Source organism: Curcuma longa, chromosome 3 (genome assembly GCF_044706935.1).
Source record: "Curcuma longa cultivar G26 ecotype Majalengka, Jawa Barat chromosome 3, ITB_CL_G26_1.1, whole genome shotgun sequence".
NCBI classification, from domain to species: Eukaryota; Viridiplantae; Streptophyta; class Magnoliopsida; order Zingiberales; family Zingiberaceae; genus Curcuma; species Curcuma longa.
Genome location: NC_133863.1, coordinates 15,228,704 through 15,256,047, shown reverse-complemented (window position 1 = coordinate 15,256,047; position 27,344 = coordinate 15,228,704). Strand labels below are relative to the sequence as shown.

Here is a 27,344-nt window from a genome sequence, read left to right as displayed (position 1 = left end):
ACCATTGCCCTGGGGACTAATCATCATGTTCCAAGAGTTGACATTGGATAGCACGGTTTTCTTATGTGGATAGAGATCGACATAAGTCAGATATTGGATACGATAGAAATCTAAATGTTTGACCATATTTGTAAACATATTATGGCAATGACATTGAAGCTAGCATCTTAATTAATTAGCCTTTTGACCAGGAGGCAAAGACTTTGAATGATCAAAAACTTTATAAAATTACTCAGTCTACAAACTACATCCATGATTATAATAAAGTTTAATTATTCAATTCACAAAATGAGAAATTCTTGTTAATTATTCAATTAACAACTAAAATTCCTTTTTTAGCAGATGCAGTATGTCAACTCATAGTGTTTGATTAAAAATTTGAATTTAGAATGCCAAGTTGTTCTATGGAAGCAAATGAGAAGTTACACCCAGATAATGATAGAGCATCAACATAAGCATAAAGACTCGAATGGTTAATTTGAACTAAAAATACCATTAAATCCCTGTACAATGACATCTAAATCGTGATACATCAACACGCCTGAGTCTTGCAGTGCAAGGATCAAGAAAAAAAAGTCTGAATAATTAAGCAACAAATAGCTGAGATTATTCCACTAATTGTTTGACTGACCGATAAGCATACACTACAACAAAGGAAGTCTTCACCTTGCGACAATGCGATGCATCGAGGATGGAGGATTAGCCTTGATGAGACCCAGATTTTCCTCGACCAGGTGGCTAAGACTTGATTACAACCATCATTTGTTAACAATATAGGAGTTAATTATGCAACTCATTGGCTGGTTATCTCAGTTAAAGAAGCCCCGAGTAGTAGGGTGTGGTAAGCTCAGGTAGAATAAGACAGGAAATATGTGTACTTTTACTCCCGTGGCCGAGCGAGCCAGAGAGAGCTCAAGGCACGAAGCCGGGAAAAATAGTCATGTATGGCAAGAAGTGCCCGTGCAGATTGTCGAGTAGTTAATATCCGGTGCATTTGTTGTAAGGTTTGCTGCCGTAGGTTGTCAGCCTGGAATAATAGTGTATAACGATAAGAAATGAGAAAGGATGGAAGAAACGAACATCGTGAACAAAACGAGCATGAGTTAAGTTTTCCCACTGAAATGTAAGAGTTTAAATAGGTACCTGGCGAAGAAAATTCTCAAGAGTTCCAAGTTTTCCCATTGCCATAGCCATCTGACCCATGTAGTTGGCAACATTCCCTGAAGACCCTGAGGGACCAAGAGACCCAGCCAATGTTTCCGCCAAGGACTGCTGCAGTGCTTCCATCCCTTGAGAGAGAGCATCCTCAGCTTGTTGGGATGATTGCTGGAGGTTACAGATGCCCACAACTTGCTGTTCTGTTAACGGCTCCAGTTGATTTGCAAGTAGCTGTAGCATTGTGGCAAATGAAATCAAACTTAAAGAATGCCCAACGGGAGATATTGCATAAGTTCATTATAACAAATTTGTCCAAGTAAAATATGAAGCACGACGTTAAGTGCAGAACGATATGATGCTTTGCACCTTCAGAAGTTCAGATGAGCGGAATCCCCCTAGCCACATGAAACATCTTTCAGCTGGTGTCTTCCACATGCCTGACAGTATGTGAAAGACATCTGCTTTGGCAGCAACGCCCTTGAGCCTAAATATCTCTTCGTAATGAGCCAAGACACCGTCAACAATAACACGGAGATCATCTTCACTGGCATGAGCATTCACAGCAGTCCTCAGTTCATTGATCTGTCTGTTCTGTTCTTCAAGCCACCGTGCATATTCTGCATCGAAAGCCAAGGCACCTGCACCATGCAAATAAACATGTAAATATGGTTGCATCACAGTAAAACAATTTATAGCTGCATCCAAAAACTTCTATGTGATTATGCAACTTGTATACAAAGAGAAGCACTATGGCATTCTTGGCAATGCTTAGATCTCAAAGAGTCTCAAAAAATTCCTAACGACATGAAAAAATCAACCACATAAAGCTTGGAGAGATAACAAATCAATGAAATTATAAAGGGGAAAGTTGGTCCAAAAATAAAGAACAATAGTTTTCCAAATAGTACCCTGTACAAGACTGGCAAATGTTCACGAATAACTAATTTTAATAAGCCTTTTCTGCACAGATACTACTCTTTAGTTGCCTCAAAAAGAAAAGCTCCATAAGAGTATTAACACAAGAGTCTAGAAAGGAATATGCGAAGGCAACTCGTTAATTTTAAATAAGGTTTTATGTGGCATATCATGAATGAAATTACAATTCAATAGATTAGGTATTCTAGACTTTGAAGGTACTAGCTAGCTCAATTGGTAACATCCCCTTTTTAATGGTTGACAATGTCTTGGAATTAAATCCCTGTCTTCACCTAGAGAATAATACAATGTTCCTGATTGCTGAATTTGTCCCCAGTATGCAATGTAAAAAGGTAATTTTAGACTAGGACTCAGATGAGGGAATCAAACCATAGAAATTACCATTGCCACCAACAGCATGCGATTGATCTCCTGAGCTAGAAATAAAAATTCCCTAAAAGAAGAAACGTTTAGCATTGTTAGATAATCCATAAAGTTTGTGATGGCCTGAATAACGTTGAAAAGCATATGGACAAAGGGACCATACCTGTTGACGAGCTCTTTGAAGCTCCTGCTCAAGTTGAGTAAGTTTCAGTCTGCTACTCTCTAGTTGTTGTACATAAGCCTGGTGGTTTTAAAAAGAAAGCATGTGAATGATGATTAGTTGAAAAATAAAATGGTGTTCCAATTTATTTGCATAAAGAAGAAAATACTGAAATTTTCTGCAAATGAGAAATATCAAAAATCATATCACTTTCCACAATAGGGATAATACCCAAATTCAATAAAACAAAGATAGTTTGATAATTGTATCATTATGAGATGTATAACTAGAAGTTATAATTAGAAATTGGAAGGTTAGATGAAGATTTAACAACCAATTTATCAACCTACTGTTTACAAGTTTTAGAAACAAGGATATCTTAGCAGAAAGGTTCACTAATGATCCAAGTAAATGTTATTTAAGTGATAATTCTATGGAAGTGGAAAACAGCACAAAGCATGCAACCAAATAGAGATAAAGTACCTTTTTCCTCAACCTACTCTTTCTAGCAGCTTCACGATTTTGAGCAAGGCGACGAAGTGTCTGTACAATAAAAATATCCAATACAATACCCAACACATTTGCTTAATAGAAGAAAATATTGAATAGAGACAACAGAAAAAGGTTACCTTTTGGTCTAGTGGTCTGTCCTTTGTCCTGTCGCTAGAATCAGAAGCTGCAACTGTAGCAAGTTGTCCTTGTTCTAACTGCAAAGTACAAAAATCAAGGATTGCTAACCACAAGAGGATATATTCCTCCTTTTTGCAACATGAGATGAAGGGTCATAGATACGTCCAATAAAATTAAAATAAACAAACAAAATAAGAATCACATATCCACTTTATTCAACACATCTGCTAGTCAGTCAAATTCTATGGGAATAGTAACTACGGCTGTGAGCTGAGTGAGTTGAGTATAACATTTCTCTCGTCTTGACCAGCCAAATTTTATTATCTGGTTCAACCTATTGAGCTCAAGCTATATGCAACGATAATGCTCAAGGTTGGTTCTTTCAAATTTAAACAAATCCAAAACAAGCTTGAGCTATGCCTGTTTATGTTGCTTAAAAAGATTGAGCTTGAGCTAGAAAGCTTATCAAAGTTGACCAAGACTAATTTAAGTAGGAATTTAACTGAAGCTCATAACAGTCAAGCTGGAACTACAGCTTACTAGCCACGAATGCTCCAGCCAATCAAACAACGGTGATAAGTTGATGTGTGACTAAATGAGCTTGCTGAGAACCCATAACCGAGTTTATAAATAAGTATTCTTGTGGCTATAAAAGAGCTTCTTCATAATTTCATAACAAACTTTTTCATGTCTGTTCTCAGGATTCTAAATGAAACTTGTTCAGTCCATTCATGCACACAAAACAATGCTCACAAACTTAACAGCCCATGCCAAGCATTGATCAAGCTCAGTTATGTTAAAAATAGACTTGGCACATTAACATATTGAGCTGAGCTAGAAGGCATAATTGATACCAACTCTAAGCCATTCAAGAGTCTTGGCTCATTTTGCAGCTCCATTGCACTTCTGGGTCTGACTCATTTAGTTCAAAACCTTGTCATAACCAGTTACGAACCTACTATAAACTGGTTTACTAGTTTCCGCATGTCTGGTCTTTTCATTGTGTTCTCTGAAAAATAAATAAATAAAAATCTTAATATAACTGAACTCATTCTGTAGTTCTGTCCTTGGATGATTTGACAATATAGCCAAGGGCAACCTAATGCATACCCAGATACTAGAACATGGCTCCAAAACCAGTGTTTAGAAACAATGAATTATCAAATGAAATATATTTGCACATCTTTCTTTCACAGGCATACAATAGGAAGTTCAAATGATATTGACTGATACAATAATCTAGCAGATAATGACAGCATAAATGTGCAGTACTTGCAGCAGAATCAACAATAAGAATACATATGTATGCAATAAAAAGGCAACGAAAATTACCCTCTGATGTTTGTCATCAGTGTCCACATCTGTGGAGGTATCTGTCCTAGGACTACCATCTGCCATTGAGGGCTCTCTGATTCTCAAACTGACCACTTGTAGACGATACCAGACTTTGTCGCACTGTGTTTTCTTGCAGAGGCCTCAAAAGGCAAACTCTAGCAATTGAAGGTTTAATGTCTGGAAGACGCAGGCTGCCTTCAAAAAAACAGCAAAGCATTCGTCTATTAGCAGCAGTTTAGTTGAGTACCACCAATAATCTGCAAAATAAGTCTATCGTACCTTACACAGAACTCCAAACTGGGAAGAGTCAAGAGTGATAACTTGTCTACCTTGTTTTGCAGTAGCTGCTAGATCTGAACAAATAGTAAACAATCTTTAACCCGAACAACCCATGTGGTATAGAAACACGTATCATTATACAATTTAGATATGCCAAATCATCAAAATGATTTTTAGCTTAATGCATTACATAACAAACTTCTTTTTTAACACTTATCTACTTGAACAATGGACAAAGAAAAATATGTTGACACTGCTTAAGTAATGAAGATGCATCCTATCAATCCAGTATTGCTTACCAATAAGGTTGCCCCATGTTAAAAATATAGAATGCCTAAAGTCACTAAGAACTAGTAAAATCTACCTAACCCTAGGAAGCAGGATATTAACAATCAAAATAAATTGATAAGAGGAAAAGATTCGACAGGGATAACTATGCCAAACTAGGTTCAGAATATATTTTAGTAGAAAGTCAATGGACACAGAAGAAATTCACTCTTGCAGAGTTAAGAGGAAGCACTTATATGAAGTTATATAGATTGCTGAAGTGCACCAAAATCAGGAAATGTGTTGCATTTACCTCTGCTATATTGAGGCAAACAGAAAGCACAAGCTACTCGTTGAACAGAAAGGAAAAACCTGGAGAAGGGATTTATATATGCTTCTATGTGTACTTGTACACATATGGTTGTATTTGTATGTTTATCATAATCAAAGGTTACATATCAGCACTGAAAACATCTCTCTAAGTTACAAGCAAACCAGTATGCTACCAGAATTTCGCCAGGGAAATCTCACTAAGCAATAGTAGATACAGGTAACAGAAACTTCTGTTGAGGGAAGATTCTTGAGCCAATAAATTTTACAAAATTATCAGATCGGTGATAGTCAACATCCTACCTACTAAAAATTACATCAATGATTAATTAACGTGATTCCAGGATGATCTGAAATTCACAAGTTCCTTAAACTGGAAATTGTGGTGCCCAACTATTGCTGATTCTATACTACAGGATAATGTTTTCGATGTCAACTGGGATTGAAGAAAGCACTCTAAACCAAAAACGCCAATGCCATTAGCAAAACTGGCGGAACAAGCAAGTGCACTAGCCATTCACTTGCTAGATTAGTTACTTGGAAAACAAGAATATCCAATAACATAATCAGTCATATGTAACAGGTAGAGTAGATTGATCTTCTTATCTGCTTTCTTTAAACAGTCCATTGTAAACATAGCAGTAGGCTTTAATTCACTTTCTCTTCTTTTCCTTTCTTCTTGGACATGCAGCTCTTTTTATGATTCCCATCCAACACTGTATATAGCTCAATACAAAACATTTATTTTACATATAGTAGGATCACTTTCCTCAAACAACGCCATCTTGAAGGTTTTATAGAAACTTTTTCATAGGCGTTCAGTAGATCAAGCCTTTACAAGGAGTGAAACAAAAGCAGATGAATGTGAAAGAAAGCATTCCAAGCAATCTCCTACATATTCACTTGTAGAAAGATGATAAGTGGTGTTCGACATATGGTTGAATGTGGATTGAATTAGCACAAGAGTCATTGCTACAAGTCTTGATTGGTCAAGATCCAAATTGGTGATAAAAATGGATAAAATCAGAAAGTGTGCGCTCAGATTTCCCTGGTCAAACAGAATTAGCATAAATATCAGCTAGAATTGGGAATTTGCAACAAGATTTATAAGAATAACCAAATATATAATCTGAACTTCGACCTTGTCCAACTCCTAAGTAATCTATTGTAAAACTACTGGATATCTGAATTTCTTTCAAACATCCAAACATACGCATAATAATGTTCTGCTCCATCACTTTCAACATTTCCGCCATATTCTATAACTCCTAGTAACGAGATATCCATCAACCACATATGAACAAGTTATTTGCAGAAAGAGGCACTAACTCACATCAGATTCCCGTTATCACTCCGTCTCTCCAGTGTAAAAGGCAGAAATTATTGAAACAGATAATAAAACAGCCACAGCTTCTATTCACAAAAATGATGGAGCTGAACTTCCACAGTTAAATTAGCTACTTGCAACTAGTCTCAACGAAAGTAGAGCAAGAGTAATAATATTAACACTGAAACAAGTACCGAAGAAATCAAAGAAGATCAGAGGTACAGACTATCAACATACTCGTTTTGAAAACGCCGTTGAAGGCGAAACAAAGCTCGGCATGCCGACCTCGATTAGATTACCATTTTGTCCACCGTCGCCGCCGCCGTTACCGATCCCAAAAGAGGAACCTAAAATTCGCCACTTCCCGACCTATCAGGATTCCAGAATCCGGAACCCTTCTCGCACCAACCTCGCAGCGCCAAGGCAACACCTAATCGAAGATGGCAACCCCGAACCCTTTATCCGTACAGTAAATACGAGTGTCCAAAGCCTGCTTCCGAAGCAAGAGATCGAGGCTCCACAAATCCTAGAGAGTACGGGCCAGCAGGGGCGGATTGAACAATAAAGGAGCCACCTTCGGCGGACGAGTGGGCTAAAAATCTGCCTCCAAAACCTAAGATTTTTGTGGGAGAACTCGTCGCGGCAGCGAAGGATCGGCCGCTCTCCCCAACTCCTCCTGCTGCTGCTGCTTTGACTCTTCTCTTGGATCTCTCGGTCGCATATAAATTCTACCTTTTTCAATCTTTTCCTTTTAGGAAAATTTAGAATTTTTTTCTTTTCTCATCGAGGAAAAGATATGAAAAAAAACAAATTAAGAGGATAATTTCTAAATTAAAATGTCCCCTTTTACTTTTTAATATATATCTCAATCTTAAATTAAAATATCTGTTTTTCTCTTTTAAAGTACCATCTACTCAAATCATTTATTAATAAAAAAAATATTTTAACGATAAAATACAAAATAGGAGACATTTTAAATCCAAAAAATGTATATTAAAAATTAATAGGCATCTTGAAAATCATCATATTCAATAAAAATAACATGGCAAAAGTCCTTTGAAAAAACTTTTAATTTTTTATTTCTGTCATAACATGGCAAAAAAAAATTATTTAAATTTCATTATAAATAAATATTTTAAAGGAAATAATTATATATATATATATATGTGTAAATCCGTTAATTACTGAGAAACTATTACTGTCGGGAACAGTGAAGATCCAGCATTAAGATCTAGACTGAGCTGTAGATTTGACCAGCATTATTAAAATTAAAATAATTATTGGTCGTAGATAATAAAATAAAATGATCACTTTCGGTCTCGAATGAAGGCTGTCTCAAGGTCTTAGCAAGTCCCATCGCCAAGTAAATGACCAGTCACCTCATACGTCCACCAGTCGACGGGGCAAGAACTAAGAGGTCCTCTTTTTTAATTGAATTATTAAAAATGTACCCTTTTTATTTATTGTTATAAGGACGTTTCATTTTTTTTATAAAACAATAATTCAATTGACAAAATAGAAATTCAAAATTTAATGCGACAAGACTTAATTCAAAATAATAAAGATTATACTACACACAAGAGACTTATCCAGAACCCAAAGGGTAAATTAGTTTATTCTGACTATAAATGTTTCTTCTTTGATGATTAGCAGGGACACTGAATCGAACATGGAATTTATCCTCACGATTCTACTCGTCTCCTTCCTCTCGATCCCCTTCTCCGATCTCTTATTCTTCCTCACCGAGGTGCTACTTCTCCGGCTCGTCGGGCTGCACGCGTGCCGGCCGCCGGGGTCTCTGTTCTTCGGCGACCACCACAGCACGGCCAAGGCTGCCGGCGACGGAGATCTGCATCCGTGGGATGTCCGTAGCGGAAATTACCTGGAGGTGGCTCGGTATGAATTGGCTTCGCCTGTGGTTTGCGTGTTTTGCTTGTCGGACATCGAGGAGGGGGAGGAGGTGAGGGAGCTGCGGTGCCAGCACCTCTTCCACCGCCGGTGTCTGGACCCCTGGCTCGCTCTCCGTAGAGCCACGTGTCCTCTGTGCAGGGATGCTCTGCAGGAGGAGGAGGAGGAGGAGGAGGAGGAGGAGGAGCTCGAGTATCCGGCCATGCCTTGGCTTGCTTACGCGCCGTCGTGGGCGTGGTGACTTCTACATGGTTCTCTCTCTCTCTCTCTCTCTAATTTTAATAAATGAAGGTGATGCTGTAAATATTGTGTTTGCATCTCTGGATTTTTTTTTTCCTTTTTTATTCTGATATTTTCCTAGTTTATGAAAATCGTAAAATTTCCCAATTAAATTATATTTTGATCAGTTCTAAGAAATACTTTTTTTTCATTCGAATTAGGTTTTTAAATTATTTTTGATCAGTTTTTCAACATCTATTTATAAATAGCATTATTAATTTATTTTTAAAATATAAGAAATTTAATTTTATTAAAAAATTTTAAATTATTCATATAAATTTTAAATAATTTTTTATTTATTTACTTTTCTCATCTTTTCTGTCCCTGCATAATTCACTACTCTTTTATAATTATTTAAATTAATTTTATAGTCTTCTTCGTCAATAAAACTTACTATCTATTTTAGAAAAACCATAATTAAAAAACCTAAGCTATTACTGTTATCTATTTTAATTATTAATAATTTATTTTTTGTTATTCAGTATAATATTTATTTTTTGCTAATTCATATATAAATGAGATTCTACAATTTCTTATATCTATTTTTAATTTGATAAAATATTTACTATTTGAAAATCAATGTGTGTGTTACGACGTCGACGTTGACTTGACTTAATCAAATTGGTTTAGCTTAAAATTAATGTGTGTGTGCTCAAACTTAAATTTGGTCTCTATTTGATTTGAATTAACTCATGTGATCATTGGACAAGATAAACTTGTTGAATTGACTAATTAATTAAGTTGACTGTTTAGGTGTTAATCGACTATTAAACATTATTGAATCAACTAGATTATTCTTCACAGTGTTGTTTAAGGATCAAAGTCATTGACAGATAAGATTGTGATCCTATCCAACTCAATTCATTAAATACATATCCAATTTAGTGATCAGAATGCTGTCAATTAACTAGTTGAAATTACGTTAATCAATTGAATATTACTTACTTATTAATCATAGAGTTATAGTAGTCGACTTTGAGAAGGCAAGGCGATATATATATTGAGCAAGTCGATATGGATATAAATGGTTAAGTTGGGTAGAAGCAGTGGAGAAACCAGTTGGTTACGTTTCTAATTCTAATTAATTAGTTCAATTCCAAGCAAGTAATTGATGTATATATCTTTGGAATTTTCTTTTAAATATTTTTCTTTAGAAATTTTTTTTTTAAAAAAAGCACATTTTGATTGTGCTTTCTAATTAATTTTATAAAACATTTCAATCATGTTAATTAATTAATTAATGGTGTGATTAGGAAAAGTCAGTTGGTATGGTAATGCCTGCTGCATCATGCATGGACCATGCGATAGAAGAAGTTTGCAATCGTCTTTGCCCACTGAGAGAGCTAGCTAGATAGGTTGATGTATATATCACTAGTGCATGGTGGACCTCGGCTGCTCCTCTAGTCCCAACACATTTATATATATATATATTTATTTATTTATTTATTTATTTATTTATTTATATTTATATATATTCTTAGTGGTCTCTCATGAGTTGCTTAAAGTCGTCGAAAATGAGCTGGTTACCTTTAGAATTAAACATGCACGTACGACCAAGTCTACCTAGCTAATTAAATTAATATAAATGACCTAGCTAGCTCCCTGGGAATTAATTAATGATTTCAATCAAGGTTAGCTTTCGATCTCTGGATCAGTTTAATTAAAGGATCGGATCGGAGCTATTGCTGGATTATTGCCTGCAACTTTTTACGGGAGACTTCTTCCACCGTACCAAAGCGTTCACTTTTCAATTCTTCTACGAGTATATATATATATATATAACCACGTACGAACAAACTCAGTATATATCAAGTGTAGCTAGCTAGTTACAATTTTAATTTTTTTCCCCTTGTCTTATGATGATGCATTAATTAATTAAAATGGCAGCTGGATGCCTAGAGGAATTGAGGGCCTTTACAAGAAGAACATTAATTTAATTTATATAAACAATTATATTAGTCAAGCCCAGTACCAGAAATAGTCTTACGTACGTACGATCGAGTCTATCAAGAACAGTATGAAGGAGGTCGACTTCTCTCTATCCTGCTTCATCGAGTGTCGCCATGCATGCCGAACTAACTAGCTAGCTAGACGACCAAGCTAAGGAATTAAGAATATTAATTAATTGTTGTTAATTATCGATCGATGCCGGCCGGGAAAGAGGAAGGAAGGAAGCCGAAAAACCATGCCCAACGTACCTAGCTACGTAGGGCCCGGCCATTTTATTGTAATCCTTAATTCCATGGAAGAAATTAAATGGAGAAGATCGATGATCGAGTCTCAAGGCCTAGCTCGGGCAAATGAAGGTATCATGATATCAATAAAATAAAATAGTAAAGTACTCCGAAATATAAAATAAACAGAAGGATTAATTAAAATTCATTAAATATAAAGCAGCTATGCTTCTAATTCTAAGCTCCAAGTAATTATTCATTTTTCTTTTTTATATTTTATTTTAGAAAAAAACAAACAAACAAACACTTCGATTGTGTGTTCTAATTAATTAATTTTATGAAATATTTCAATCATGTTAATTGTACGATTAAAAAAAGTCACTTCGCATGCTGATGCATGCCCATTATACAAGGACCATGCAAATGCGATAGAAGAAGTTTGCAAGTCGTTGGCCACGGAGAGGTTGATGGTGGTGGACCTGGGTTGCGCCTCCACTCCCAACACATTCAAGTCGTTTGAAAATGAGGTTGCCTTTACGAATACGACGGATCCACGTTCCCGATCAATTCTAAATGATCTCTAATATATCATATCAATGTCACATTATTAAAAATATAAAAACTTATTATTTTTTTCACTATTAAAAAAACTCCTTGTGACTTTTCTTTATCAAATAACACATCTTTATTTATAATTTTTCATTTAATATTTTAATTAATTATGACCTTTAATTTAATTTATTCGTAATTTTCATTTAATATAGTAATTAACTTATGATTTATGAATACATCAATGCAATAATAAGCGGCTCCCATCATAAAATTGTAATACAGGACAGGAAGGAATCCTATCGATACGCCAACAAAAAGCTCTATTATTACAGTTGAACTTTGATATGCAGACACTATAACAACTTTGCCACCAACTAATTTCCTTCAAATATTCCTACGAATACTGAAACAATCAACAAGGGTGCTAATATTTAGTGTGTTCCTGGATTTTAATCAGAAAAGTGAATCAAGATGGCCTATCTATTGGATCAAATCCCATAAAAAAATCACTGCTACTCTACACTTACAGAAATTTTAATTACATGGGTAAACTAACCAAGATGAAAGATCCTAGAGAAATAGTCCAATCTGCAAAATGAATAGATTAGAACCGTTTTATTCTAAATGTGACAACACCTGTTTTACATGGACGATTTCTTTAGGTAAACTCTAAAGGCAATCTGAAGGGAGTATTGGTTTCTTTTCCACTGCCTCATAAAGCAAAACAAAGTTCTCCTGCAGGCCAAGAAGCAGAGATGGTGAGTTATGAAGCATGGTTGAAGTATAAATGGAGGCAATTGGTTCGTTACCGAACCTTCATAATTGTACTCCATGTGTTTGGATCAAAACAAAGGTACGATCCTCTTTCATAAGCATGTGTCTTGACAAGAGGCTCTGAGTTTGCAGCTCTTGTTAACCACAAGTGTTGATCTCTGTGGTAGAACCATCCACGGGCGTACCTGGAAAACTTTTGATGAGACAGTTTGAAGAAACTCTAATTGCAATACCATTTCTAGGTCTTTCATAAAGTTATATGGTACCAAACTGAAACTCACATATTTCCTTTGACAAGGAAGAGAAGAGCAACTATTACTAGACTTGTTTGATATCAAAATGTGGATCAAAATTGTTCTTTTTATTCTGCATAATGGTATAGATAACAAAATAGGACACTTCATTCCATGATTAAATGGTGTCCAAGGTAGTCAACATAGTGAAAATAAAGATAGTGTTTGAATAAATAAATCTGGTTCAATTTTGAAAAATGTCTATACACAAACAGAAGTTCAAGTGAGAAAATCCAGATATAAACCATAAAAAGGAGGGGGGAAAATTGAAACATGCAAATAATGTTGGGGAAGAAATTACAGTTCAGAAGCTGCATAAAGTTGAGCTTCATCCTTTGGCATGCTGCAAGAATCAAAATAGCAGAGAATAACTTGAGAGGCAAAGTATGTGAGCAAAGCACCAAAAATAAAAGGGAAAAATAGAATACCTGTAGAAAACGTAAAACAGGGTTGATAGCTGAAATTTGGAGAAATGTAGTTGCTACAACCACAATAACAAATTTGATAAGTCATATACTCTTGAGTATCCATTCATATCGGCAAATAAAACCAGAAACATAAAAGCTTACGTGTAGAGGTGGTGGTGTTTTGGCATAATAACATGTTGGAATGCAGTACTCAAGCTCCCCCTTGGCAGGTTCATCAGACCATGGAGAACCAAATGTTTTATAAAGACTATCTGTAGAGCTCAAGCTCAGTCCTACTGTTGTTAAATCAATTCCCAATGCAAGAGATGTTAGATCTGGATCATTCGTATTAATAACACTCAATAATCCTAGCATGCCAAATGGACCAGGAGGTAATTGTGACCCCTGAGTGGACTTCACATTTTGATCTCTATATGATTGGCTAACATCAGACATCTGCTGAAGTCGAAGTTGAGAAAGACTTTGTGGTTGTTGATATTGCTGGATCAGTTGCTCATACATACTCATACCAGAAACTGGTGTAGGAGAGTTCAACGGTCTCAACCCAATACTAGGGTCTCCACTGTTTTGAATCTGTATAAAATTGAGGGCAAAACCATTTACTCCATAGCAGTAATAAAGATTAAACTATCTAAAGAAATGCATAAGACAGGGCAAGATACCTGTGAATGATAATTACCATGAGAAGGAAAGAAATCAGAGCCATGCGACCGTAGGTCTTGAGTGTTTCCAGGGGCAAAAGGAAGCTCACCACTATGGGTTGTGGTAGTATGCAGCTGTTGCTGCTGAAGGTTAGATTGGAAAGTTCCTCCTAAGCTAAATCCGCCAGATCGTGTCATCTGGTTGATATCAAACTACCAAATGAATGAAGAAACATGATCAACATAGATAAGCCAGTTGCAAAAGTTCACCACAGTTCAACTCACGGGTAAATGTTGTGACTGCATGGTAGAAATATTTTCATGAAGTTGTTCCTTTTGATGCAAATCCACGGAAAAATCTGAGCTACCACCTAAACAAGAATAAAAATAGTAATGCCATGACATTCTAATGTAACTTGGAAGGAGCAGGAGTCCATACAACCTACAGACACTATAGCTACAATATGATTAGCATCTCTAATGCTAATAACATTCACATGACCTTAGAACGTACACCTAAAATTTGAAAGTTAATGTATAAAAATAATTTCTCCTAGTATTTATCCCATATGACAAAAAATTTGTAACACTTGAACAAACATAACCCAAGTTGGATGAGGTCTCAGTTAAGAGGCATCAGCGCTTGTATAATTTCAATGCTCAAACATGAGTAATATGAAGTGCACCTACAAATTTATGGTAAAGATCAAAGGGAACTCATATGTCATCATATATGCAAATAATATAGGCAGGATGCCCAATAAATTCAGGTTATACAGTAACAAATGTGTTTAGAATTGTTTAGTATAACAAAAACATATGTTATAGCTAACTGATTGAGCTTCATTGAGTGACCGAAAAAAGAGCCATCAACCAATCAAACATCAAAGCATTCTATTTGGTCATTATCTTTAGCAATCAAGGTTAGTGCAACTGTAATCATCATTCAAGTTTGAGTAATATGGGATAAAAGCATCACATCTATCAGGTAAAGGGATAACTATTTTCATGACAAGAAGCCGTAGAAGATAAAAGACAGAAAATCATTTATTTTCGCATATAATGAACATGTTTGAAGGCAATTATGTTAATTGGCATGTGGATAGTAGAGGAAGGACTGAAAGAGGCTTCTGTCCAAAACAATGAAAACAAGTTTGAATGCCCTCGACTAAACTAAAGAAGCTGTAAAAAGAAAACCAACCTTGAAAAAGATCATCTACCAACCCTATGCCTAAACAATTAATATATTATGGATTATTGTGTAGAGATTTTGCTTTTGTGCTACCATATTTTGAAACTACTAGTCTATAAATGACTAACCCAACCAAAGAAATACATAATGGTAAGAAAAAAATGCCAATTTTTTCTTTGAAAAAAAAAACAGACTTATTGAAAGTTGAACAAAGAATAACAAGAAAGAACTTCACTTGTAAAAACATGATAAAGAGGAAGGCCGTAAACATGCATAATGATATAGGATTGCATTGGGATGAACACATCTTCATGATGATGAACAAGAAAGTCCAGAGAAAAAAACAAGAACCTTTATATCCTGGCAAAGCTGGGAAATCTTCATTTTGTATGCTAAATTCATGATTTTGCTGGACAATGGAGCTAACACCAACTCCTTGCTTCCGTGTTGCACCTAAGAATTCATAGATAGGGTGATGTTCCATCTGACAAAAATTGAGAAAAGCAATTAAACAAACAGGTCACATTTATATACCTAATTGTCCTTGTTGGCCTCCAGCTGAGCTTGGCCTTGAAGTTAATTGAGGAAAATCATTCATATCAAAAGGAGAACTATCAGCTGCATTGATGGTATTCAACATTCCCATAGAGCTTAAAGGATTATTCCCACCTTGGCTCCGAGATAGTGATCCTCCTGATGTAGGATAAGAGCTACCAAGCATACCAATCATTTGCGGTGTGGCTAACCATGAAAGTAGAATAATCTCAGTATATTTGATTGCTAGATTACTTCAATAATTATATGATCGACTAAGAAATACACACAAGTCATGCATAGATAAAGAGCACCAGAAAATTTCAGATTCTAAGCCAAAATGCACAAATAAAAGTATAGCTGGCCATCAGTGTAAGTTGAGTAAATTATGTCAACTATCAAATGTAAAACACATAATATAACAATGTAAAAATATCATAGTTATTAGTAACATGTATATCTAAAGTGCCTATCACTTAAAAAACAAAAAGTTTACCACTTGTAAGTTACATTTAACCAAATCAAAAGCTTAGTTTAGTGTTCCACAATCACAATAATTAGCCATCTGTAAAAGAAGAAAAATAATCATAGTAGTCATTTCATTAAGTCCTTAATGGGGAGATAAGTGAATCCAATTAGATTTTTTTTATTTCAACCTGCACGGGTTCGAACTTTGAATGAATTGTAACATTTTTCCCACCAAATAGGCAGCACACTTGGTCTGTATACGTGGCCCACTATTCAGAAAAATCACCTGTAAAATATTAGAGGGCGCTTCTAAATAAGAATACCAATAGCACCCAGGGAGGTACTGACAATCAAATTCTAGGCTCCATAGTAACAACAGATTTTATATAATGAATAGACTTTTCTGCAAAAGGTCTGATTAAAATTACAGAGAAATTTGTCCTTTCAGAAAAAGGAAGTAATTAGACACTTGTGCCAAGATTAAGTTAATATGCAAACAGAAATTGAAGAACTTCAAGGAAAACAAGAAAACTACCCTGTTGAAGCATGCTACTGATTAATCTGTTGGTTCCTTGTACATTGAGGCTCCCTGACCCACTATTAGTAGCTAAGTTTACTCGTGAAGCTAAACCGGGCACAGATAATCCTCCAGAACTGATGCTTCTTCCCATGTTACCACTGCCAACAATGTTACCTACAGAGCTTGTAAGTCTTGGCCCTACATTACCCAATACTGAAGAAACTCCCAAACCAGGAACAGAACTGCGATTCCCAGAAGCTGAACTTGAGGAAATACCAGTTATTGACCCAGTGGCTCCATTAATATTACTACTACTAAAAGCATGGTTTCCAACAACATTAAGACCCCCTCTATTTGTGACACCAGAGCCATGAGGCATCTGCATGAAAAAAAAAATCAGAATCAATACTATATAACACGTTCAAAGGACCACATGATGCAGTGAAGTAATGTGGAAATAAACTGATGCCAGACCTGAGATAATGCAACCAAAAGATTGTTTGATGCGAACCGTCCACTAGGAATGCTTCCTCCTGGTTGCTGAACACCACCGGATGGTACAACACCCATTGCAGCCTCTCTGGATGCAAGTGAACCGGGCACATTTGGCAGGTTGAAGTTTCCATGAATATTATGCAATCCTTGAAGACCACCTATTTTTTTACAAACAGTAATCAAAATTCCACGTACAAGCAAAATTTCACATGAATATGTTAACAAAGTTTATGTAGGAACGTCTAACCAGAAGGATGGAACCCAGGCGCCGCCGCAGACTGGCCAGAAAACAATGTGGTATAGGGTCGGCCTGAGGAATCCGCAAGGTTCGATGCTGAACCATTAAGAGTTGACTGTACCAAGGGACCCAGTAATTTTATCAGCAAAAGAAAGACTAGTAAAAGCACAGGCATGGGTTAGGTGCTAACAAACTTAATATGCTAGCCAACAAGAAAGGAACAACCGTGTGAAGTTAGTATTTACAGAAATTGTATTGAACATCCGCACCAAACAACAAAAACTACTCATCTCTAAATTGAATCTCAGGTAAGAATAAGGGATTATATTATTAATACCAAGAGTAAAATTACATCAGATACAAATCCCATATGTAAAATAACAAATAGGCAATTTGGGATGAATATTGAAGTCTATAACTATTTATTCTACTTCTCTCCATCAAGCTAGAACATAATGGAGCATAGACATTGATGGTGCTTAGTTTATCAAGTTGTATCCAATAAGATTTGATTATCAATTTAGTAACCTCATGATTTCTTAAACCATGCTCAAAGAATTTGTTTGACAGCATAGATAACTTTCTTGAATTGGCAAACTTTAGTTTCTTTAAGAGCAGCATACCCTAGTGATTTCTCCGTATACACCTTAGTACGATGTTTATGAAATCTATCTGGTAATCATGAATAATGCCAAGGAGAATCCAGCGATCATGAAAAATAGCTTAATGCAAAATAAATTAATTCCATCAACGAGAGAAATATCCCAAATAATCCTCACAACATGTCTAGATGAAGCCTTTTGCAACTAAGTGTATTTTCTACCGATCAATGTTGTCAACCACGACTATATTTAACAATAAAAACCATAGTTGTTAAATCATACAATTCAAAATTCTCAGGGGCATTACTCAGTTCACAGGCACAAGATCCAGATCTATTACATGTCAACTGAAAATGAGATGCAATTAAAAAAAATTTATCAAGTAGTATTTCATCAACTTGAAAAGATCAGCAGTTATCTCATAAAATTGATTGGTCTACAAGGAAAACTATGATTTTGTCTCACAAACTTTCCATAGAAAATATAATGGAAAGGAGAGAATTAGAAAAACCTGAACATCAAGCTTACAGGTTATATAGGCCTATGTCATGCGAATGAAACTAGAAAAATACAATTAATACACTGAAAATCAGAAAAGCAAGAGTTACATTTAGAAGCCAAGACATTATAACTTTGCTACGTGCTCAAGAAAGACTCAATTCCAGATGCAGTGATCCTTCATTATGCCAGCCAATAAATAAAAACTCTCAGCACGTCCAATTAGCAGTTCTGACTATACCCTGAGCTCAAAAAATAAAGCGCACTTTAGATATTAAGTTAGAAAATCATATGAAGTGGCAGGAGAAACTGCAACCATAAGATGTAAGTGGTTGCCTACATAGCTCAGTTACCAACTAACCAAAAGTGCTCCAGCTTCCTTTTTTCCCCACAAAGAATAAATGAAGAGAGTCAGGAAGACAAGATGTTATCTGGAAACAATCCCAAAATAAAGCAGGCAGGCATTCGTATTAATTAAAGACGGCAATCTACGGCAAGCCCAAAGACAACTAACAAATAAAGGTTTTATACCATATTCATGCATTTTCACTCTCCGTGAGTCTGACCTATGACACTTATACTGATTTCACCTTTTGCTGTTAACAACGATATACTTATCTCAATGGGTAAAAAGTTGCAGCGGAACTTGCTCGACATACTTACCTCGCAGCAACGACGACAACCACTCCTCGTTCTACGCCTCGCAGATGGAAAATGGAACGGAAATCAAAGTCTATCAAGGATAAATCTCTTAGTCTATTCCTAACGACATGAAGCTTATCCTACAAGTTCCGATCGAAACCCTAATCCGAGATCAGTAGGGCAAATGAAACAATCTACCGAAAACATCACGACGAAAAACGAGAGGAGCGTGGAGAAGGGAAGAAATACCCCCAAGAATTCTTCAAGGAAATGAACGAGCTCTCGACGCCGAAATAACAAGAGCTGAGCTGAGGGTGAGACCTCCAAAATCCGCGACGAGAGGCGGACTGGAATTGGGATCGTTTATAATCAAATACAGCAGAATAATTAAAATAAAAATGCCAGACAGACCGCCTCGTGCTTAGGGATGGCAACGGGTTCGGGGGTTCGCGGGGAAGCCTTCTCCATCCCCGTCCCCGAAACTCAAATCCATATACCATCCCCATCTTCATCCTCGTCGGGTATCATAATTTAAATAACATCTCCGTCCCCGTTGGATTTCAGGTATCCAGCGGGTTTCAGGGTTCCCCACGGATTTCGGAGTGGTTTTCTCCACGAGTATTTCCATTGGTATCCCCATACCCATCCCCATCCCCATCCCCATCCCCATGCATCCCCATCCCCATCTTATTTTTTTTTAAATATTAATTTAAATATATATATATATATATATTATAAAATCTTTACAAAATAACATTATAAAACCAAACATTAAACTCTAAAGCAAAACATTATCTCTAAAATAATATTCCCCGTCGGGTTCGGGGATGGGGACGGGGAATATTTGGAATACCATCCCCGACCCATCTCCGCTTTCCGAGATTCGGGGATTCCCCATCCCCATCCCCGCTTTCTTGGATTCGGGGATTCCCCGGTCAAAATGAGTTCGGGAAATGGATTCTCCATCGGGTCCGGATCTAATTGCCATCCCTACTCGTGCTCGACCACACCGGTTCATCAACTTTAAAACCAAATTGAGCCGGAGGATGTCCGGTTCATGGATATTTATTTACGATGACGACAATAAATTCGAAATGTAATTTTGCTTTATTGTGTCATTAAATTATGTGAGGTGAGTCCGATTTTTCAGAAATAATAAATCTATTCAAATTAATATTTCAAAAATAGCGTATTTTATATTGATAATTAAGAATATTATAATTGGCAATATATCTCACTGAATTCTACAAATCTTATTGCACAAGAAACAAATGCAGCTCTATCTCCTTCATCTCATGGCTTCCATGGTGCCGGCGGCGGCGGAGGATTCGGAAACATGGGCGGAACAGCGGAGAACATGGTGTTCTTGTCCACTCCACTGACTTCCCCAGACAAAGCCGCCAGGGCAGCAACCAAACCGGCATTGCCTGCGAGCGACGGCTCTGTGTAGTTGTAGTTCGTCCGGATATCGCGGAACCCATCGTGTCTGTCAGGGCCTGCGACCATGGCTCCCACGACGGTGTTCGGGTTCGGCTTTCTGGTGTCCCTCCATTTCCAGCCACCTTTGCAACTGTACTTCACCCCATTCTTCGGGATTGAGGCTCCGCGATGATGAACGCGCTTGGGGTATCGCCCTCCGAACCCTACAACGTAACTCATCTTTTGGGGGTTCTTTCCTAGGATATAGTCAATCTGCCATGAAGATCAGAAATCTTAGCTCATGACGAATGAGTTGTGAGCCTGCACGAGGAAATTAATTAAGAACATATACCTGGGTTCGCGCGAAGTCACGGAGAACTCCGGTGGGGAAGAAGTTTGGACCACAATACCATCCCGGAGAATCAGAAGCTTCGAGGTAATCGCTGTAAAGAGCCGCGAGAAAGGCCGCATTGACAACGTACTGTAGGGGCTGAGGTCTTCCATGGTTTAACTGTATCAAGCCTCCTGCGTGTTACCTTTGAATCAGGAATTGTGATGGAAGGAGGAACTTCGAAGTGGAGGAGGGGAGATGGAACATTTCAAACCTTTTGTTCTGTTGAAAGTGTTAAAAACTGGAAGATAAGAACACATGATGATTCCAGTCTGGTTATGGAAAGTCCTCAATATTTCTTCATAAGGGTACCCTGGGCTCAAGAACAGCCTCAATCTACTAAGAAGCACCTGTAAATTAAGAAAATTAAGAACTAGCTATGGAAATCAATAAATTTTACAGATTTGAGTAGAATTGATGAAGCTTACTTGAGCACCGGTCAATTTGTTGTCCCAACTGAGCACGCCATAGTCCGGGCCTCCCCAGAATGCGCCGGCGTGCTTGGCGAGGGTCGGGTGAGTGGCCAGCTGAAGGAAGGAGGAGTTGCCAGTCGCGAGGTACATCCACGAGCCACCCCACACGAACTCATCCCAGTAGCTAGTCGAATTGTAGAACGTTGCTGCGTCGGAGCCGCCGGCGCTGTACCGCCCCCTCTGCTGTCTTGAAAACTCGAAGAGTGTGGAAGCACCGTGGACAAGCTTCTGAGAGTAGGCCTTGTGGTCCTTGAAGACGATGGATGCTGAAGCTAGAGCCGCAGCCATCTCGGCCGCGAGGTCGGAACAGCTGTGGCACTCGAAGACCGGCCGCGGGTAGTCAATATCCTCCGGTCTCATCCAGCAATAGTGGTCGTTTGGAGTTGTGCCACCGGAAGTGTCTCCTTGCCCAACCTACCATAAGCTTGAATTTCTCAGAATTTGCCAAATTTTTGCCTAATCTTGGTTTGGGTGACGAAATGGATAATTTTCTGTCTACCTGGGCGACGATGCGATCGATTGTGTCAGCAGAGGAATTGAAGGTCTTGAGGAGGTAGTCTACGCCCCACTTGATGATCTCCTTGACATGGCCGAGCTCGCCGGCGGCCTCGTACTTGGCACTGTACTCGATCACGCTCCAGCTAAGCATGGTCATGGCGAAGGAGGAAGGGAAGTTGAACTTGATGGCGTCGCCGGCGTCGTAGAATCCTCCGACTAGGCTCCTCCCATGGGATGGATCCGAGATGCCATCCTTCATCCCGGAGTTCCCCCTCCATGACACGTTATTATGCTTCGGAATCGGTCCAGCTGCAAAGAAAATCGTCAAAAATGTCATCAAAATTTCGTCTTTCACTCGGAAAACCCATCAAAATCTGATCTTTGAAGCAGATACTCTGCGGGCATTTGGCGAAAGAGGGATGGGATCGGAGAAATCCTCACATCGCTGCGCGTTGAAGAACATGAGGGCCTTGTGGAGCGCCAAGGTGTAATTGTCCGGCGGCGGATGGGGGCGGTGGTGGCGCGGGACGGTCTTGATGATAAGCGCAATGAGGCCCGCGACGGCGGCGGTGACGACGAGGGCGCCAACGGTCCAGAGGAAGAGCTTGCGGCTGACGATGAGGCAGCCCAAATCGACGTACTTCTTCTTCTTCTTCCCCTGGTCGCCGGGCCCAGCGAGGAGCCAGCTCTGCTGCGTCTCGTCCAGCTGCCGCGACGTCATCGACAGCGCCGCCCTGTCCAGGTCCAGGTTCCGGCTCCGGTCATCATCGGTGGCGGAGTCGGCCTGCGAGATCTCCAGCGGCCCGCCCCACGGATCACGTCCGTACATACTCATCCTTCCTTTCCCCTCAAAAGCAACACGACCGGAGCTGAAGGAAAGATCCTTGTACAGATTTCCGCTTCGTCTCAGAATGGAGTGGGTGGTGGCGAGCAGCTGGTGAGCTTGAGCCCCGCGGTTGGAGTTCTGGAGACGGCGACGCTAGCCAGCAAAACAAGCGATAAGCTTACAAGAAAAGCAAACAAAGCAAGGTGCTTTAATGAAATTTCCAGCTGGAAATGGAACTTCCAGAGGATCTTAACAGGGGTCAACAATGGCGACGACAAATGTTCATGGACTGGACTGGACTGGCTCAGGGATAGCTGGACTGAGTTCGTCGCATCACATGGGGGAGCAGGTAGGCGCTTACTTCATTTCTGTGCCATCCTCCGGCCATTGATTAATCTTCAAGTCAGGGTGTAGTGTATCAACTGCTCAGATTTAGTAAAAGTTGGATAAATTAATGATATCACGCAGTAGGACAGGGAATGCGTTTCTAGATGTGGGATTAATTGAACGCAGTGGTTGAACCACTAATTTTATTTTTGGCCGAGCTCAGATCTATTAAAATATACAGACTTATAAGTCTGATTAATAAATGGTTTATCAGAATAATTATTTTTATTTTGAAACAAAAAAAAATACTTTCACATGCAATGTAATACAAGATACTTAGATCTGTCCTGTACTGTTCTCTGGATTGGAGTGAAACTGACCATGCACATGGAGCCAAGGGCAAATGGTTAGTGGTTGTGGATTAGTTTTGGCTCTTGCTTGGTGTAGTTCTGATGGAACTTGGAAGGAATTTAATGAGAGAGAATAAATCCGAAAGATGCATTAATAAATTGTTTCTGATGTTTTTCTTAACCAACAAGTTTGCAGCGTAAAACTCAAACTGATCGTTAATAGAATTTTCATTTTCTGTAGTAAATTAATACAAACACACAAAAAACCCTTGTCAATCTTTTCTAAACTCCTAGCACAATTAGCGAAAAAGTACAAACCCTCAGTTTTAGCACCCGACAAGAACAAAATCCTCAATTCATTATGCAAGAATACACTGCCAAGAAGAACAAAATCCTCAAAATGAGTCTTTCCAGCAATTTACTGCAGTAATCTATATTAGTTCTAATGCAGAATAGATAAAACACAAGTCAGTGAAGTTAATAGCACACTCAATAACAAAGTAGAGATACTTGTTGATATTACATCTCATCAATTTACAAGCTGGCCCAATGCAGTCTAGTAGTCATTAACATGCACTCAGCAACTTCTACATCAATGCTGGAAGCAATTACAACCAAATTGTGATTCACAATTAACTATCATCATACATTGCTCTGCTTGTAGAGCTTTGTATCCAGGACTTGCTTCCCACACATAGCACAGACTCCTGAAGTGAAAAGGATAGAAGTTGATGAACATTCTCAGTAAATTAAATACGGTAAACAAGTACTCTGTAACTTATTGGAAGAGATTGAAATAGAAAATCTGTCTGCATTCTGCAGAAGAAGCTGAACATGACATATATAGAAACTAAACTAAAAATCAATAGCAGCTATTTAGAATTTTAAAATCAACTACATAATAACCCTATATAATCAAAACTATGTGAATAATTACATGTTCTGGAGTCATAGATAACAAGCTCCATACTTGGAACTGTTTAAGTCGGACAAAGTAAAGGAAACTAAAACACAACACAGCAGCACACTGAATACTTAACCAGAAAAAAATACCTATTGTACTACAAGAATAAAATCACTTGCCTTTAGAGTACGCACAAGTGTGGCAATACTTTGCATCTTGATGTACTTGTTGCTTGCAAATTACACACTTTGTGTTTCCATACGGTGTCCATCTGAAGAGTTAGAAAAGAACAAATATATTAGTCCACAGTGCGAGGTTTACAATCATCAAATGTCGTAAGTCCCAACTAGAAGTGAAATAGTAGGTTGGATTCCATTCTCATTTTTCAAATTTTCAGGATTTTAAAAAATTTCCAATTCAAGGTTATTATGTCTTTTCCACCCTACTCATATTACTAATCAATGGAATCTTATCAACCCAAATCAATAAATCATTACAGTAAAAGAAAATTTGGATTAGCATTCTACATTATGAATAATCTTTTATGTTTCTAATGAATTCTGTACAAGCAAGTTGGCTAACATATGGATTACAAATATATTCTCTTCGTCTTCGTCATGCTTATTTCACAAATAAACCATAGAGGAAGAGCATCATGACTTTTTTTCAAGTTTGCATAATTTTACCTTCTTTTTCAAGATATATTGTTCCAAGTGATTCTAGGTTTGTATTTTAGTTACAATCTGTTTCGAGTAACTAAACCTTCATGCATAATATTGTAGCATTTGTTTACAAATTGCTTCAGCTTGTTGGAAAACTTATGCTTCTGATTCATATTTTTAATATTCTACTAAGATAAATGTGATACAGTACAGACAAACCCTTAAAATTACTATTTTTACAAGATAAATAAAGAATTCAAGAAATGCGTAGAACTCTATTCTCAATAACATTGTGGCTGTAAGGATGTTTAAAAGCAAAGGCTATCGAGGAAATTTGAAGTTATACAACTGAGACATTCCAATTAATGTATTTTGTTGCCTTACAAATAGACAGATGGAACCATCTAATAGTATTACAACTAAAATATTCAAAGAAATGCATCAAGCTAGTGTATCTATCACAGCATCTATTCTTGATAACACTGTGGCAGCAAGGATGGATGTATAACTAAACATTGTGGCAATAGGCAGGCATGTAAGCAACATTACAAGAAAACCATTTAACGACATTTGAAGTTAGATTTATGTTGGAGCCATAAGAATAAAGTTTGAATCATCCCCATGATATGTTAATCTATATTATGTGGATGCTTAAAGGAAATGTTTGTATAAAATTAATAAATAAAAATTGCAAGACAAATCTACTGATTAGCAAACACAAAAATCAAAGAGGAACATTTAAAAGTTACTTTTATCTGCAGGCCCATGTATTTCCTGAAGAAAAAGTGGTTAATCCCATCTCTAAAGTATTGCAAGAAACAATATATCACACAGTATTTAGATGTTCAATTTATCTTCTACCGAGATAACAGATATCCTGAAGTAAAATATGCTCTTTAAGATCAATGTCAAATGAACATCTAAAAAGGAACTGATTTCTGGTTTGATAGAAAGCAGCTAAACCTAGGAAGGTAATCTGGAAAGAAACGTTTTTATTTTCCTTTCTAACTGGCTCTTTAATCTAAGAAGAGTTGTTGGTCAATTCCAGATTAGACTATGAGACATCAATATTTCAACATACTTACCTCTGCGGATGGACAACATAACTGAAACATAAGGAATCAATTGTTTGCACAATCCAAAATCAAAGGAACTGAAGCTTATAGTGGAAATTAGCAAAGACATCTATATCAACCAATTCAATGGGCACAAACCCTAACATCAAAGAATCAAAATGAAATTTTAATCTAAACCTAACGAACAGCAATCAAAAGAGAGGAATTATCAAGATAGTACTGAAAATCAAAGATAAAACCGTAGCAATGGTAGAAAAAGAGTTCCTGCAAAAGAGCACTGCATCCGTGGAGAGGAAAGACCATATTGAAAGACGAACCTATTCTTCTTAGAAAGGAGTTTGTTCTCGTTGATCTTCCTTCCTCCACTCTCGGTGGTGTTGCTTGCTCCCTCCTTCCACTTGTCCGGAACGATCACCTTCCCTAGCTTCTTCTCGCCTACCAACATACGAGAACAGCGAGTTAGAACGAAAGATGCAACTCAAATAAACCTACGAAACAGAAACCAAGATGAAGAACTCGAATTGACAGCGGCGAGCGAGAACGAGAGAGAGAGAGGACATACACTTCTGGCACACCATGACCGCCCTGCGTTCCGATGCGGGAGACGATCAAACGCCCAGAGTCGAGTAAGGCACAAAAGAAATAGAAGGAAGAGGACACGTGCGGACTGGGGAACTCGCGTTTTTCGGCCGAACCGGTCCGGCTGAATAGTCGGCCCATCCACAACCGAAACCCTAGAGGCCCACAAGCGGGGCTAGGTATTGAAGTATTAGCGCAAGACTTTCTCTTCTTTTTTTCCTCAATCATTATTATCTTAAAAATTGATTATTTTTTCTATAAAAAATCGATTAATTCAATTTAATTTTGATTTTAAAATTTTTTATTCAATTAAATTAAACTATTTAAATTTAAAAAATAAATAATTTATAAATTTTAAATAAATAAATTTATAAATCCCTAATTATTTAATAAAATTTCTATGATATTTAAAAAATTCAATTAATTCAATTAATTCGATTAAAAATTGAATTAACCGGTAAAATATCTGTTTTATTTGTTCGATTTTTATTAAAAAATTTTTCGATCAGTTCAATTGTTCGAAAAAAATTTATAAGATTTATTTGATTTTCGATTTATTCGATTTGAATTCGATTCAATTTTAACCACAATACTCAGTCAAAAATCTAATTTATTATTATTATTATAGACTATTATTATTATTATTATTATTATTATTATTATTATTATTATTATTATTATTATTATTATTTATAATCATAAACCAAGGCATAATTGCACGCATCGAATGGAAATATGTAATATAACTTAATGGAAATAAGGAATGTCTTTACCATATTGAGAACCTTAAACTAATTGATAGACAATGAGCATTAC

At 37.2% G+C, this 27,344-nt stretch overlaps 5 protein-coding genes and 1 non-coding gene across 8 annotated transcripts; 2 read left to right on the top strand and 4 right to left on the bottom strand.

The window, feature by feature from the left end:
- Nucleotides 1-473: 473 nt before the first annotated feature.
- LOC141822874 (transcription factor TGA2.2-like) lies at nt 474-7,513 on the bottom strand. 2 transcript variants are annotated; one of them, XM_074710181.1, is made up of 10 exons: nt 7,023-7,513; nt 4,862-4,935; nt 4,580-4,777; nt 3,247-3,324; nt 3,101-3,160; nt 2,621-2,698; nt 2,476-2,527; nt 1,525-1,796; nt 1,144-1,389; nt 474-1,027 (listed from the first exon to the last, which is right to left on the bottom strand). In XM_074710181.1, the coding sequence occupies exons 3-10, from the start codon at nt 4,643-4,645 to the stop codon at nt 881-883; spliced, it is 999 nt and encodes a 332-aa protein (XP_074566282.1). In that variant the 5' UTR covers nt 4,646-4,777; nt 4,862-4,935; nt 7,023-7,513; the 3' UTR covers nt 474-880. The 2 variants fall into 2 exon arrangements, with proteins under 2 accessions (XP_074566282.1, XP_074566281.1); XM_074710180.1 differs by having other exon boundaries at nt 4,580-4,773.
- An 880-nt stretch (nt 7,514-8,393) lies between these two features.
- On the top strand, nt 8,394-9,085 carry LOC141825750 (uncharacterized). Its single transcript, XM_074713138.1, has one exon. The coding sequence runs from the start codon at nt 8,428-8,430 to the stop codon at nt 8,932-8,934; it is 507 nt and encodes a 168-aa protein (XP_074569239.1). The 5' UTR covers nt 8,394-8,427; the 3' UTR covers nt 8,935-9,085.
- A 3,075-nt stretch (nt 9,086-12,160) lies between these two features.
- LOC141824243 (putative NOT transcription complex subunit VIP2) lies at nt 12,161-19,373 on the bottom strand. 2 transcript variants are annotated; one of them, XM_074711491.1, is made up of 14 exons: nt 19,273-19,373; nt 18,492-18,623; nt 17,291-17,396; nt 17,023-17,201; nt 16,564-16,927; nt 15,561-15,767; nt 15,378-15,479; nt 14,120-14,205; nt 13,856-14,047; nt 13,335-13,766; nt 13,194-13,246; nt 13,067-13,108; nt 12,513-12,657; nt 12,161-12,433 (listed from the first exon to the last, which is right to left on the bottom strand). In XM_074711491.1, the coding sequence occupies exons 2-14, from the start codon at nt 18,507-18,509 to the stop codon at nt 12,368-12,370; spliced, it is 1,992 nt and encodes a 663-aa protein (XP_074567592.1). In that variant the 5' UTR covers nt 18,510-18,623; nt 19,273-19,373; the 3' UTR covers nt 12,161-12,367. The 2 variants fall into 2 exon arrangements, with proteins under 2 accessions (XP_074567592.1, XP_074567593.1); XM_074711492.1 differs by having other exon boundaries at nt 13,856-14,032.
- Nucleotides 17,291-17,368, top strand: LOC141825777 (small nucleolar RNA snoR35). Its single transcript, XR_012601532.1, has one exon. It is a non-coding gene; the product is annotated as a small nucleolar RNA snoR35 (small nucleolar RNA).
- Nucleotides 19,374-20,199: 826 nt separating the features above from the next.
- On the bottom strand, nt 20,200-22,887 carry LOC141823525 (endoglucanase 9-like). Its single transcript, XM_074710823.1, has 6 exons — nt 22,246-22,887; nt 21,806-22,113; nt 21,262-21,720; nt 21,048-21,183; nt 20,795-20,967; nt 20,200-20,715 (listed from the first exon to the last, which is right to left on the bottom strand). Exons 1-6 carry the CDS (start codon nt 22,637-22,639, stop codon nt 20,317-20,319), a joined length of 1,869 nt encoding a protein of 622 aa, XP_074566924.1. The 5' UTR covers nt 22,640-22,887; the 3' UTR covers nt 20,200-20,316.
- Nucleotides 22,888-23,779: 892 nt separating this feature from the next.
- LOC141825555 (uncharacterized) lies at nt 23,780-26,581 on the bottom strand. The gene is made up of 4 exons (XM_074712936.1): nt 26,512-26,581; nt 26,267-26,384; nt 24,391-24,482; nt 23,780-24,014 (listed from the first exon to the last, which is right to left on the bottom strand). The coding sequence occupies exons 1-4, from the start codon at nt 26,525-26,527 to the stop codon at nt 23,950-23,952; spliced, it is 291 nt and encodes a 96-aa protein (XP_074569037.1). The 5' UTR covers nt 26,528-26,581; the 3' UTR covers nt 23,780-23,949.
- Between the last annotated feature and the right edge of the window lie 763 nt (nt 26,582-27,344).